The 15,082-nt window shown below is 35.4% G+C and overlaps 2 protein-coding genes across 3 annotated transcripts; one reads left to right on the plus strand and one right to left on the minus strand.

Moving 5' to 3' along the window:
* Nucleotides 1-898: 898 nt before the first annotated feature.
* LOC119071177 (sodium-dependent nutrient amino acid transporter 1-like) lies at nucleotides 899-8,180 on the plus strand. 2 transcript variants are annotated; one of them, XM_037175945.1, is made up of 16 exons: nucleotides 899-1,064; nucleotides 4,229-4,343; nucleotides 4,413-4,520; nucleotides 4,576-4,753; nucleotides 4,933-4,990; nucleotides 5,069-5,236; nucleotides 5,739-5,791; nucleotides 5,853-6,070; nucleotides 6,132-6,393; nucleotides 6,462-6,493; nucleotides 6,553-6,729; nucleotides 6,794-6,893; nucleotides 6,953-7,129; nucleotides 7,600-7,738; nucleotides 7,798-7,919; nucleotides 7,965-8,167. In XM_037175945.1, the coding sequence occupies exons 2-15, from the start codon at nucleotides 4,233-4,235 to the stop codon at nucleotides 7,910-7,912; spliced, it is 1,896 nt and encodes a 631-aa protein (XP_037031840.1). In that variant the 5' UTR covers nucleotides 899-1,064; nucleotides 4,229-4,232; the 3' UTR covers nucleotides 7,913-7,919; nucleotides 7,965-8,167. The 2 variants fall into 2 exon arrangements, with proteins under 2 accessions (XP_037031840.1, XP_037031839.1); XM_037175944.1 differs by lacking the exons at nucleotides 4,933-4,990; nucleotides 5,069-5,236 and adding an exon at nucleotides 5,424-5,670 and having other exon boundaries at nucleotides 7,965-8,180.
* Nucleotides 8,181-10,624: 2,444 nt separating this feature from the next.
* On the minus strand, nucleotides 10,625-14,777 carry LOC119071162 (F-box/LRR-repeat protein fbxl-1). The gene is made up of 3 exons (XM_037175919.1): nucleotides 14,590-14,777; nucleotides 12,311-13,552; nucleotides 10,625-12,251 (listed from the first exon to the last, which is right to left on the minus strand). The coding sequence occupies exons 1-3, from the start codon at nucleotides 14,650-14,652 to the stop codon at nucleotides 11,433-11,435; spliced, it is 2,124 nt and encodes a 707-aa protein (XP_037031814.1). The 5' UTR covers nucleotides 14,653-14,777; the 3' UTR covers nucleotides 10,625-11,432.
* Between the last annotated feature and the right edge of the window lie 305 nt (nucleotides 14,778-15,082).

The raw sequence follows: 15,082 nt of genomic DNA on the forward strand, positions 1-15,082 counted from the left end.
AGATTGATTCAGAAATCTTTTACTTCATTTGTTTTGAACATGCTTTTTGCTATATAAGACCACATTTGTCAAAGTTTGTCGTTGTCGATAACATATATGACAGCCGTCTGTAAATCTTTTACTTCTCATGTTTTGAGCATGCTTGTTGATTATAAGACCTACTTAGTCAGAGCTCGTCATTTATTATTGCTGTCGTTGTCGACAACAGATGACAGCGGTCTGTAACAGGTACATGTCGTTAGCATCCCCATCATTTAGTGCTGATCTAGGATCGGGCTTGTAGATCTCTTATAAATAACTATTTCAAATTACCTTCAGCAAACAACATCATTATCATCATTTTCAGCTTTAAGCTTGCTCGCTTGGTACTTGAATAATTGTTTGGGTGTTTTGACTTTTTAGTTCAATGAACTGTGCTCAATTGGAAATGGTCGAAGCTTCAGATATGTTCCTGACCTAATATATTCATGTTTTTTTTTTTTACTTCAAAGACATAACCGATCACAGGTAGCATCTATAATTTACTATAGATCGCTGAACTTCGAATAATAAATTAAGAATCCGAATTGATGTCCTTCTGATTTAAATTTTTATTGCATATTCATCGTTCGGTTATCTTTCTTTATCGTCGTTGAATCTGATTAATTTGCACTCCACGAAAAAAAAACTCACCAACCAAAATCTCGGAGTTTTATGGTAATACACCTTATCTGCTATACAACTCTGCACACTCTTATTAATATATCCTACATCCAATATATTTATCTCTTCGAATTGTTACATGTTTACTATTGCCATATTATTAATTTGCCGTGTTTGTTGTTTCATTTTTTTATGTTATTCTTGATAAGTAGACAACCGAAACCTTAATTTTCATATATTCATCGTTATACTTCAGCAATAACGTGTCAGTCTATCGAGAAACTTTGAAGGAAAAAGATCACAAATAATATTGAGTCGTTGAAAAGAAAAGTTGATTTTTTGTTATTTAATTTAAATGTGCTGCATTGTACCTGTACCTCAATTTAACGAAAATAAAAGTTGAAGGTTTTAGGTATTGCTAGGTACGTTTATTGGAATCTACTTATAATTCAATCTTAATTTGAATGCGAGGTTATTATTTTCATCTGCTTTTTTTCGAGCAGATTTTTTTTTGTGAATCTCTCTCAATTCAAACTATAATTGAACTAAGTCAGTAAAAAAATGGAATTTTGTGCTAATTTTATATTATTTAACAAATCAAATATCTGTACTACGTTTCTCTTACTTAGTTTTGAATTTCGCTCCGTGAACAAACCCTTTTGTGGTAACATAGTGTTTCAAGTGATATAATACGAGAGATACTGGATCATTTGTCTTAGTGTACTCTTAAAAAAATAGCAAAATGTATTCTAAAACAAGAAAGCTGTCGAACGAACAATAGAATGACAATACTTAAACAAACGAAGTAAACAGATTTGATGATTTTATTGTGATATACTAGCAGCTTGCAAAAGATTATTACGCGAAAATTAGCGAAAAACGCAAAACGAGAGCTTATTGTACATTTATCGTTTTCGTTAAGGTTACCACCGCATACGTGTAAATCAGATGAAACGAATTGATTGACCGTTTCAGCTGCAGCGAAATGTTGAAATAATTTGAATTTCTTTCAAAATGAAGAAATAAAATCACATAATTTCACAAAATTGAATAATTCAACGGTAATAGGGAAGATTATGCATCGATAATGAAATAATGTCTTTAATATGTTACACCGCAACAGGTAGTCGAAAAGGTTCATCGAATTGAGGTGTTATTTTATTATCATATTGTAAGTGTTTCACAAAAATGTATCAGCCGCAGAAGTGGCTTATTTACCAAAATATTCACTATTCCGGCACTGGAAGTTTAGCCTAAACGGTCATCTAATCCCTACTATCAATTCCTATAACATTCATCTATTATCTTCCAATACGCTATACACCTTTCATATACTTTCATTTTCAAGATTAGATAGATCGTTATGGTGGTTGTAAGGACGTAAAATAACAATATATGCGTAAACCTATCCGATCCATCGAAGAAGATAATCATCATTGTATTTTAATATGTTGTACATGTGCATGAACATGATACAGTAATGGTCTCTAATCTAAATGTAGTAACCTGAATTTATTATTAAATAGTTGAGTATCGTAAATTTTGCCGAAGATATCAAAATTACATTTAGTATACAACGGTGGTAGATAAAATTCACATCATCGATAACCATATACTATCAATGTTCTATTTTTCCTGTGCATTACACGCGCCCGAAGCCTGAGTAGATTTTCCCCTAGACTGGCTCATTAATTAATGGAGTGCTTAATGGCAACATTATCTTGAACAACGATTTTCCTGACCGCGACACGAGGAAATTCAATTATAATCAAATGAGTCATTAACCAAGTAGAACCATAATGGAGGTTCTTAGGAATGCTGTGAAAAAATACTCGAGATTTGGATCGCTTTATAAAAGAAAACCGTAAATATGTGAATTTGTAATTTATTTTATGATTATCAACCAGATAAGGAACTAACAGTGAGTAATTAAAACAACAATTAGCATTTCTGTGCATAATTTACAGCTATCTAAGGTGTAACGGTGACTGTTTGTGAGGTATGCGTCTGTCGTTGTTTGAAAGAGTATGAATTGAAGCTTTAAGAAAGCTTTCATTCATAAAACTTTGCATATATACACTTTTAGGTCAGTCTGCGTAAAGGAAACATGATCATTATCTAAACGCGGTAACAGAAGATAGCAATTTAAATGATGCAATCGACAATATGCACACTATAAAAAAGGTTCAATGTCAGTGGTCTGTTCTGTTATGTTTGAATAAATTTAATTTTTCCATTGACTTAGTTTTTATATTATGCTCTTATACCAAACAACTTATGCCTGAGTAACACATACCATATACCAATGAACCTGTGTTATTATACGAAAACGAAAGTTTTTTTTTACAATTTTTATTTGATCATTGAATCAAATCTCGAGATAACTGGTATGTCTAATTATATTTGAGGTTCAGTAAGATCGTAAGATATATTAATTACACAAATGTACTTATTATTGTCAAGGTTACGTTTTATGTATTACATTACATGCAAGAGGTGTTATCATGTAATTATGTTACATTACACGGTTTTGGTGTTTCTAGGAGAATTTAGTGATTTCTTTTATAATATATCTGAGGTGAGGAAATAGCCATTGTCTTACCGCATATGACACTTTGTTGTCCTTTCTTGCTTTGTCCTTATCTCGATACGCTCGTGGCACAAAAAAAACACCTCTGAAATGCAACTTACCACTTTTTCCTTGGTTAACCAGTAACTATTGTAACTGGGATAATACACAGTTCGACATAATCGAATTTATTCAGGGCACACCTTTTAAAATTACACGTCCTCGTACAAAAAATGGATTCGCAAACGTAAACAATTTTTTGCTCGTGAAGAATTTGAATAAATTTGATTCGTTTTTTTCGCACACTTTCTGCGAAACGGATTAAATTATTTGCTGAATAAAGAAAGATCTTCATTGGGAATTACCAAACCGTGCCAAGAACAGAATCAATTTCGATCAATATTGTTTGGTCCAGTGGTAAGTGTATACACTTACATGTAAGATTGTCTATTAGGTAGTAAAAATGTACCAAGGTTTCGATATTTTTATTGAGGCGTTTACTCTATTGATGTAAGTGAATAGCGACTCAAAATATTTACAGCAATATACACTAACACTTTGCATAATGACGTACTACGACTAAATCATAACGCGCATAAAACGTATACATCGTATTTACTATGACTGATACTATTTACGAGATACAATATCAAGTCATGCAAATTTTATTCATTGGAAAAAAGCGTTTGTACAAGGAAATACAATTTTCAAACACCGGTATGCGTCGTTACTGGTACGATATAAATATATCAACCTCGATATCAACCTAACGTTGTCCCTAGCAAAATATATGTTCAATCTATCGAAGTACCAAGACCTTCCTTCAAAATAATATGAATAAGCTTACCGTTTGTAAAAGCTACAAACAGCCTCGATGAAGCTTCATCGAGGCTGTTTAGTAAAAGCTATCGTACCGTCGTGCACATGGTGGGCGAGAATTTGGGTGACTGTAGTCGATTCAGACTCATTTTATATTTATTCTTATTAACAAAATAAATCCTTTCTTTGTTGGTTCAGAAAAATGGTGTACGATAATCGAGGATTCGAAAGTGACGAGCTCGGCAATGCAACAACGAACAACATAAAACACGTACCAATTTCCAAACTGGATTTTACACGAAATACCAACAAGGTTAGAAGATAATGTTCTAACAACTTCCTCAATTTTACTTTACATATATGATTGACATACACCCAACAGCCTCCCGATGCAGCCCCATCAGTTCCAGCGATAGCACCGAAGGAACGTGATGGTTGGGGTAATGATATTGAATTTTTATTCAGTTGCATTGCTATGTCAGTCGGATTGGTAAATGGTTTGGTTTTTATTCTTCAAATTTCATTAAATAATTCCGCATTTTCAGGGCAATGTTTGGCGATTTCCATTTGCTGCTTTGGACAACGGAGGTGGAGCGTTTCTCATTCCATATTTTATAGTTTTATTTGTGGTTGGACGACCCATTTACTATTTAGAAATGATTGTTGGGCAATTTTCCAGTAGAGGAAGTGCAAAAGTGTATGACATGGTTCCAGCTATGAGAGGTACAGCCAGCAATATCTTCAAAAAAATTTGTTATTATCATTAAGATCATTGAGAACATCCTCAACAATACTGCGTCTTAATATTTCGGACGAAAGTCAAACGTGTCCCGTGGAATTCAGCTCCACGGAATGTTCTTTTCTATTTTGTAATATTTTTCGACTCTTAAATACTAATACAGGTATTGGTTACGGACAAGTCACATCGGTAGGCATTGTGTCTACGTATTACGTGAGTATGTGAGTAGATTTGTTTTTACAAATTTCCGTTACGAAATCTCACCAAATTTATATTCACTCGTGCCATAAATGCAATAGCATGGCACTTACGTTGAAGTATTTCTGGGACTCTTTTCAAGCTCCTCTGCCATGGAGCGTCTGTAAAGTTGAATGGGGTTCAGAATGTACTTCATCACTCGCATCGAATAACGAATCAGCTGTCAACAGTACGGTTTCACTGAAGTCATCAGCTGAATTATACTTTCAGTAAGTAGCAAACCCACATTTCCATGAAGCTGATTGACTGTTACGTACTTTCTTGGGCATCTAGTTAAATTGGCATTACATGGTTCTAGGTTCATTGGTTTTATATTAACAATCATCCCACAAACATTTCAATTCATACCCTAGCCACTGTTCACTAGAAATTACAATAAATTAACTACGAATTAAGGCACTGGTTATGGACAAGTTATCGCTGTGTTTTGGCTTTGCACTTATTACGCTTCGACGATGGCGGTTATAACACGATATTTAATTGACTCCTTTCAACCCACATTACCTTGGGCAAACTGCAAAAATGAGTGGCAAAGTTGCATCAGTTCTAGTCAAACTAACAATCACACTAACAACTTAAATTATTCATTTACTTCTGTGGTTCAGGGCAGCCATATAATGAGTAGTTCTGAACATTATTTTACGTAAGGGGCTGAATTATGCAAGGCATAGTCCCATATCCATTAATAATTTTTAAATTTGCTCATCACAGAAACGAAGTGCTCAAAGAGAAAGACAACATAGACGACGGTATCGGAATACCTGGTAGGAGTTTAACAAAATTTGTTTTGAATCAAAGAATGTTCATGAATGTTACGTATACTAGACTGGAGGCTCGGCCTATGCTTGCTGGCATCGTGGGGATGTGTGCTGATAATATTGGTCAAAGGTGTCCGCAGCTCCGGCAAAGCGTCGTATTTCTTAGCCGTTTTTCCCTATGTGGGAATGGGAATATTGTTAGTTCGGGCGTGCACATTAGAAGGGGCGGCAGATGGTATTCTGTATTTCATAAAACCGCAATTCGGCAAGTTATTGGATCCGACTGTGAGTAACTCTTGAATTGTGGAATTTTACACTACATTTCAGTCATGCATTGCGTTTGCAGGTGTGGTATGCAGCCGTAACACAATGTTTCTTTTCATTATCCGTATGTTTCGGCAATATTATCATGTATTCGTCGTACAACAAATTTTCGCACAATATATACAGAGACTCGACTGTAGTGGCACTATTAGATACTTTCACGTCGTTAATAGCTGGCTGTACAATTTTTGCCATATTAGGTCATTTAGCACATTTAACTGGATCTGACGATATAGGCAGCGTCGTCAAAGGTGGAACTGGTCTCGCTTTCATATCGTATCCTGGTACGACTTAAGACTAAACTTTTATTGATTTTCTAATTTTTAACGAATCAAATGTTCTCGCAACAAAGACGCTATCGCCAAATTCGAGTGGCTGCCTCAAGTAACGTTTTACTGCTGAGCGAAAAAATGTGCCAACTTTTGTACTAAAACTTGTTTCAGCTTTTCTCCGTGGTATTTTTCTTTATGCTGTTCGTATTGGGTGTCGGATCAAATATTGCAATGACATCATGCGTTATGACTGTTATCCGGGATCAATTTCCAAGTGTAAAAGCTTGGCATGCAGCATCCGGTGTGACAATGATTGGACTCTTGATTGGTTTTGTTTATGTGACACCGGTATTTATATTTAGAATAGAAACTTTCGGTTCATTTTTTTTCAAACTCCTCAAAACCGTTCTAGGGAGGTCAATTCGTTCTGAATTTAGTGGACTTCTTTGGAGCATCGTTTACAGCATATATTTTGGCCATCGCTGAATTGATCGCTTTCGGATGGATATACGGTAGGGCGATCAGGAGATAGAGATACTTACAACTAATTTTTGCATTGATCTTGTGTTAGGAGTGAATCGTATATGCCAAGATACTGTGTTTATGACGGGAAAAAATCCGGGTCTCTATTGGCGAATTTGTTGGGGATTTCTGACACCTCTTCTAATGGTGGCCATTTTACTGTACACATTCTTTACTTACCAGCCGTTAAAATACCACGACATCTATTATCCAGACTCTGCCTACGGTAACATTATTTTACATCCTTATGCACGGTAAAGTGCACTTTAAATCACTGTTTGCGACAGGGAAAATGCACTTACCGTCCACAAACATGTAATATATATTATGCACCTGTTGCCAAGATTGGTATTTTGACGTGTAGGACATTATTGCCCTAGCCGAAGGCGTGAGTCATAATGCCTACACGTCAAAATAACAGTCTGGCAATAGGTGCATATCATATTTTATCTGTCGATAACAGTTATATCGAGATAAACAAAAACTCCCTAGAGGGATAAGCTCGAGATTATCGTTCTAGACAGATAAAATGTGTTACGTCACTGCTTGTAAATGCTTGTTTAGGCATGTGTGATTACTCCACTCGCCTTCGGCTCGTTCCGCAAACCTCACACTTGCCTAAACAAATATTTACAAACAGTGACGTAACATACTATTGTTGAATCAATCCTTTAAAATCTGAATGTATTTCCTCAGCCGCTGGTTGGACTATTTCGGCATTCGGCATCGTACAGTTGCCATTGTGGTGTATATACGCAATAATTAAGCAAAAAGGTGACACATGGCTCGAGAAAATACAAGGAGCTTTTCGTCCGAAGTCTGATTGGGGACCGAGGTAATGCAATTTTCGTGTTTCATTGAGAAACAAGAACCTTATCGCCAATTAATTTGTAGTGATCCAGTCACATTCCAACGGTATCAAAAGTATCGCACAGACAACTGTTTGAATATCGAAATTTTCGAGAATGATCGATGGTACAACAGAGTAAAACGAAATGTGTTCGGCTGAGAGAAAAGATATGGACATTTGTTATCGACAGGAGCGCCACAAATAAGCTAAGAAGTAGTAAGATGCTAAATGTAAGTTAAAGAAAATGAAGTAAAAGACTTTTCATCGATTTGTAACAAATGTTTGGTTTAAGAGAAAAAATAGAATTGATAATACTGTGCTATTGATGACCTGGGCATCTGCAGCGATTTAATGACTGTATCATTGTGGTATGGTACATCGATTTTTTGTAATCGTAGACGATACCGGTCAAAAGTTCACTTATTCCACAAGATTTTAAAATGGAAAAATATATTCCAACAACGGAATTTCTGCATTGACCAACGAAATTTTTCCTTTTACAAACATTTTGAAGCACTTTACCGTTACTCACTCAATTTCAACCAAAATCGGGCAAATATAACGATAATTTCATTAATTATATTGGCAAATCCATATCGAAATTTACCATCCATTTTAAAATCCATAAAGAAGTTCCGTTCAAAAAATCTGGAAAAACTGACATCCAAAATTTACTTACTTTCGGTAAATCAGGTAGATTCGTTACCAATAACTGGCTGAATATTTTCTGAATGTTTTTGCTCGCTTCTGTGTCATTAGAAATAATGAGTCAAAGGACCTTCACCTACAAGTCTCGCGTAAGGCCGAATCAGCTTATATACATAAAATTGAAACTGAAACAAATTCAGAATTTGAATGGGCATTTATTGCCAAATTTTTTAACGTTGCGATTTGGCAACAGACTAAATGCAACAGTAGAACTCACCCACAGCGCAAGCCTATTAGACTAAAACTCCACATTTCTCTGATTCTACAACATTTCTCTGGTACATATAAAACTTCACATTTCTCTGGTATATCTGTTAAAACTAGTAGACTTTGATAGTACGCAATCACATGCTTTGGTGTTGATGCTGTTGATGTCTACGTAAAATTACAAACTGTCACAGAAATTTGGGGTGCAGCATTATCAGAGCAGGTGTTTGAATAAAAGTTCATTTTTCTGTTTAGTCCAGGGGCCACAGAACATCCTGCGTCCATGAGAGGGGAGGAGAATGTGTTGATTGATCTTGATAGAGTTCGATATGCTGAATACGAAAAGTCCGGGTGCCAGGCTTAGTTCGTGGTCTTTTTCGAGAAAAAAAGGGGGGAAGTCCAAAATGCCGAGTTGCCGTTTTTAATTTTTTTTTTCTAGGATTTTTTTTCGGATGTTTTAAACCTTTTAGGGTGGTCCAAAATCGTGACCAAAATCAAAAAAAAATTTGAACTCACCCTGTTGCACTACTTTTTAGTAGTTTTCAGAGTGAAAAAATTGTTTTACACAAAAATTTTGTTCTAGGATTTTGTTTGGTAAAATTCCTATAAGAAGAGCCGTTTCATACCTGCTTGTAGGTTTATAGGGTGTCCATAAAAATGTAATGACGAACATCAGAATTCGAAAACGTAAATTTTCAACGCAAATTATTGAGAAAGTGTATATTTGAATTGTGGTAAACTAAAACAAATTAAACTCTAAATATTGGACATTTAGGGTGGACCGATAAACTTTTGTGTATTTCTTTTTTTTTCATAAATGTAATTAAAAACGATACAAAAAATTAATTCAAACTGTATCGAAAACGGATTTCGGCAATCCACTTTTTCTAATTGGCCTTGCATTAAATACAGCAAGGTAAACTATTTCCATATCAGCAGCATGTTTTTCTTGCGCATTTCAAACCCAAGATATCGCCCAAAACCACTACAGTGGAGGTGTGACGCAAGTCCTGTTATCTTTTTACAAAGGAACTGATATCGGTGTAGGTGACGCATACAGATTCGACACGCAAAAAGATATGCGTCACAAATGGCAGCTGATGAGGAAAGCACGCAAAAGTTTGTTTAACAAAAATTTTACCCGAAAAACTTTAGAAAGAAAATCATAACGAAAAAATTGCGTCATAAGTGGCAGATGCTGAGGAAGTAAAATTTTTAAAATTGTGAAATATATTGCTTTAAAGAATGGAATTCAAACGGAAGAAAGCCGAATCATCTGACACTTTGTGACAAGTGTGTAATATATATTATACATATTTGATAAGTAACCTTTCGTACTCAGTGTCAGTATAATCTACGACTTCATAAAAAATCGAATTGAAAATCGATGTACAAGTACTACACTTAAAAAAATTTACTTATTATCACATTTTCGTTTTCAACAGATTCTACATAATTTCTAGATCCACAGATTTGACAGTCGAGATATTGAATGGTTTTTTGGTTTGTATCCCAGTAAACTGGTCGTCGCATGTGTGCGACAAAAATTTAGACTGGGAAAAAATTCAAATATTTCATTCAATATAACAGCTGTCAGAATGTTTGGGACAAGAAATATCAGATCCCACAAAAACAAAAATGAGATAATATCTAATTTTTGATAGCTGTACACTCACGGAATTTTGAAAACCGACACATTTTCTGTTTAGTGGTTTGCTGGTTTTTTGTGAATTTTGCATGTATTTTTATATGGAGAAATCAGAAACTCAAGTCAAACACAGAAACAGAAAATGTGTCGGTTTTCAAAATTCCGTGTGTGTAGAGGTGGTTTTATCGATCTATTTCAAAAATAATAGGGTATGAATGAACACAGATGTAGTTTTTGAATTTGCCATCAGATTAAAAAAAACTTCTAATATAAAACATCAAATCGAATGAAAAACCGAATTTTGGGAGTAAATTTCATATTTTTTTATTAAATAAATTAATTTTATGACTAACAATATTTTATACAAATTACTCGACTGAAAATGATACATACTTCTCTTACATTTCGATTGTGAAAATATTTAAGCGACTACAACGTTTTCTTGTATCGAATACGCATTTTAATAATTGCTAAGCAACTTTTAATCAACAAGATAATTTCAATTTGATTAATAATAATTCAGAGACCAAGATGCGATATGCACCATGTTTACTCTCTAAAATAATCTTTTACTCATAAACTTAATAGTTTGGGAAATTTCTTTATGAATTTGGACAGCAAAGTGAACAGACATCATTGTCGAGACTAAGTTATATGAGGAAGACTGTGGTTTCCAACCAATTTTCCAACCAATGTTCGTGTGAAGTAAAATATAGGCTACAAGACTCCGAAGTAATTCTTGCAATTTTTCTCTCTCGGCGATGTGTAAGTACATTTAGTGGATTTGTTAGCGGTGCCTATTGTCTATTGAAATTCTGGTAGATTTCAATATTTTCTTCGATTTTCTTTTTTAACTTTCTTCTCCTTTAAATTTGTTGTGAAAAAATGAAGCAAATATTTTTAAAGCAGGAGTGCAAGAAAATAGTCACTTGAAGAGGCCTTGAGCTGTGCCATTAATCCCTAATATTCCCTGAATGACACGAGTATTACGCTACAGTTCAAAGAACCCTTTCACATGAAATACTTTACGTAAATTTTGAAATAAATAAACACAAAGAATAGAACAACCAGTGTAAAAATAATAAGAAAATTCACCAAGGAAATGACAACAAAACATCAAAAAGCTAAAGGCATCGGTGGTGGCCTCGGTCTTTTCATTGTTATCGTGTCCGCATCAACTAAATATGGACCCGGCTTGCTCATCGATATATGCTTCAGTGACGACAAATTCACCAAGCGTAAATTTGGCTCCGAACACATGGCTCGACAAGCTCGAACGTCGAGATATTTGAGGGCGGTACAATTGACCGCAATGTGATCCAAACTGTGATCACTTAACTGAGTACATCGTTCAAGAAATAGATGGGTCAACCGTTTCAGATGAATCGTTATCATTTCAATAGTTTTATCGGTAATGTTATGGCATTCGGATAAATTCAATATTTCCAGCGAAGGACATTCCTTTACCAGACTGTCCATGCCTACCGATGATATTTGCTGACATTTTGATAAGCTTAACTCTTGTAATTCGGGCAGTACGAAGGAATATTTCAATGAAACGTCGGTAATTTTAGTGCAACCTGCCAGAGAAAGTTTAGTGAGACCCTTTGCACGATTTATCGAATAGCCACTGTAGTCGGATTTGGTATCATTGTGTTCGTACATCTCCAGCATAACTTTCTTTCGTTTTGCGTCATTAACGATCTCCTCTTCCGCTTTGCTTCGAAGTGAAATTTTGAACGGATGTCTTTCGTTTTGATTGTTGCTTTGATTCATCGCCTCACGGATGGCATCCATCAGATGTTCGCCACCAGCGTTATCTTGCTGCCTCTGTACATCTTCTTTTGATATTGTGCCGCTGATTCGACTCTTGCTTTCTTCGTACGCAACCAAGTGAGTGTTCATTTCGAAGCCAGTCAATGCTGCATCAGAAATCTATTGAATCAAACATGTGTAAAGATAGGACAATTGAAAAAATGCAGAATAGTTCCCACCTTATCACAGTAATCCAAAAGTAGAACTCGCAACCACACCAGATTTTTGAAAATCAATTGAACGGCCAAATTGGTCACACCATTCTTACAGAAGCTCAAATCCAGCAGTCGTAAATTTGGTATATTTTCGGCTATTCGAATGATCGACATTTCGCAGATATTTAGTGCGCTCACATACAACTCCATCAACGACAAATTTTGAACCTTCGCAATGCCGTCAATTATACCCCGACCAGTGACTGATTCACATTCCGAGATGTCAAGAAACTTTAATTTTAAATTGGCAACCTCCTTAACTCCTAGATCTGTGATGGCCCGACATCGTCTCAACTTCAATATTTTCAGTGCCGACAGTGACGAACATATTTCCATTAAGCCCGGGTCTGTTAGTCGAACACAAGATGACAAGTCTAATTCAACTAACGTTGGCTGTACTTGAACCAAGCTAATGATACCAGAATTGGTCAATTGGTCACAGCTACGTAGACGAAGAACTTCCAGTTTTAATTCGCCAATTTCTGATAGGGATGTTAGGGCTGCGCCGTCTATCAAGGTATAGCTAAAATTTAAACTCTTTATCAACTGTGCCTCGCATTGAATAAACTGGAAGATGTAGTGAAAAGTGAGTACACTTTCTGAAGCGTCTTTCTGACTATCCGGATAGAACTTCTTGTACAGACCGCGGTGAAACGATATATGGCAGCCGGACAAGTCCAGGCTATTTAATTTCGGCATGATCGTCGCAAAGCGATGGAACAACGCATCCGACAGATATCGATTGTATGTCAATGCAAGTGAGGTAACATTACGGCATGCATGGCAAATCGTTTTCTTATCCCGATCTTTGTCGAACAGGCGTCCGGACATGAACAATTCACGACAATTTTCAATTTCTAACGCCTCCAAGTTTTTCACTTTTTTCAGTATTGAGTTCAGATATTTTTCACGTAGATCACAATTGATGAACGAAATTTCTTTGATGCTGATGTCCGCACATCGATCCCAGAATTCATCCGTCGTACCGAAGTCAACACAGTTTAGAGTGATTTTGGAATAATTGCGTAAGCTGTTCAAAAATACGCTGGCTGGGCCGGAATGATCGGCGAAGTGGACTTTGGTGAAATTGATAGCCAACGGCATCGTAGTGTTTATATGTTGAGTGGCCTCGAACCATCGACGGCATGTTAGACTAGCGACGAATAAATCCGATGAGTTCAAGTAGCCGAGAATTTTGAGGATGATCTGAAAAAAGAAGAAGAAATTCATGGAAATTTGAGCTTGGAACTAACAGATCGTTCCAAAAAGTATCTCCGATTGTAATCCAAACAAATTGAACACTTGTGAGTCTAGTACTCACTTAATCTCTTAATGATCATTTCCCTGACAATTTCTTTGATTTTCTTTTACGTGTTGTTTGATTGATTCAAATCTTATCTGTTATCTCATAAGCTGATTACATGGTTGTATTTTTGGTTTTTTTCTTTGTTTGTTTTTGGAATAAAATGAGCAACTCATACTTTGACAGTGTTACCTGAGAATTTTCATTAGAAAAACAATACCTGAAACCATATACAAAATAAAATCGAATGGAGTCATTCGCTGTTTATCCGATGCGATAAATGAACGTTCTGTGAATAGGGTTCATTGTTTTGATTATTCATGTGGATCAACAGCAATGCTAATACGCAAATTTAGTGATTTCACGCTTTGAGACATGATAATTATATTAATTTTCGAGATTATCGTACATGCAAAAGACCTCTAATATAATGCGTTGTTATTCGATTTTAGAAAGTGCACTGCATTCTACTCGCATTACACTTTTTGATATAAGTTGTGTTTTGTTTCTGAGATGACTTGGTACTCAGCTGGATTGCAAATAAAATCGGAAAATTAAATACATTCGTTTTGCCGAAGAACCGTCTTTAATGCAACCATTTGTTATGGTTTATTGAACTGACTACAGTACACACTCAAGTTAAGCAACAATGGAAAGCATTAAAGGTGAAGGTTTGTAAGGTTTATAAGTTGAGCACATATGTTACCCACTCAACAAACTTAAATTACAACATCCGCAAAAACAATAAACCCAGAGTGCGATAGGCTAAATATAAACTTTTCACTATACGACCATCACGTGAGTTCGATAATGGAATGAAACTTTAGAAAAAAGTATTATTAACCTATCGCGCAATATGTCACTTCCAAAACAAAAGCAAGAAAAATTTTATTTACGCTTTTTGAAGCGTAAATTACCAATCAAATGATGATTTTCTTACCTCCATTGGTAAATCTGTGTAACTCGATCCACAATATGGGGGAACGTAATTATCCTCTGCCATTACGGAGGCCTAATTCGTTTCTTATTTAATTAATTGAGTTGAAAAAGTCGAAAAACTGTTTTTGTTTAATGTTTTCAAGAATACACATCCGCTCCACAGCTGATTCGAACGGTACTGTCACTCCGACTGAGAGGTATAATGTGAAATAAGTTTATCTCTCAAAAAATCGACGCACATTATAAATACTAACAGCTTTTTTCACAAGCTCATAGCATTCGATGTAATGTTCATAGATGGAGCAGCATACCTAGCAAAAAAAAAAAAAAAATAATCGAAAATTGTTTCGTTTTTATTTTTTGAATAATAAACACATTTCAGATCTTCAAGGAGTGTTTATATAGCCAGATTTCTTCTTACGATGTGTTTGGAAGCGGATAACTATATATCTTATATCGACAGCAAAGAAAGAACTAACCTGTTACTGAGGGCT

This window comes from Bradysia coprophila (genome assembly GCF_014529535.1).
Source record: "Bradysia coprophila strain Holo2 chromosome IV unlocalized genomic scaffold, BU_Bcop_v1 contig_144, whole genome shotgun sequence".
NCBI classification, from domain to species: domain Eukaryota; kingdom Metazoa; phylum Arthropoda; class Insecta; order Diptera; family Sciaridae; genus Bradysia; species Bradysia coprophila.

Bases quoted from the DNA above. Each gene is read 5' to 3' on its own strand.
- LOC119071177 (XM_037175944.1), top strand. From the start codon at position 4,233: ATGGTGTACGATAATCGAGGATTCGAAAGTGACGAGCTCGGCAATGCA. The intron at 6,394-6,461 runs GTACGACTTAAG...CTCGCAACAAAG, and splicing joins CGCTTTCATATCGTATCCTG to ACGCTATCGCCAAATTCGAG. The intron at 7,739-7,797 runs GTAATGCAATTT...ATTAATTTGTAG, and splicing joins AAGTCTGATTGGGGACCGAG to TGATCCAGTCACATTCCAAC.
- LOC119071162 (XM_037175919.1), bottom strand. From the start codon at position 14,652: ATGGCAGAGGATAATTACGTTCCCCCATATTGTGGATCGAGTTACACA. The intron at 13,553-14,589 runs GTAAGAAAATCA...TTCTTTTTTCAG, and splicing joins ACACAGATTTACCAATGGAG to ATCATCCTCAAAATTCTCGG. The intron at 12,252-12,310 runs GTGGGAACTATT...TTGATTCAATAG, and splicing joins TTTTGGATTACTGTGATAAG to ATTTCTGATGCAGCATTGAC.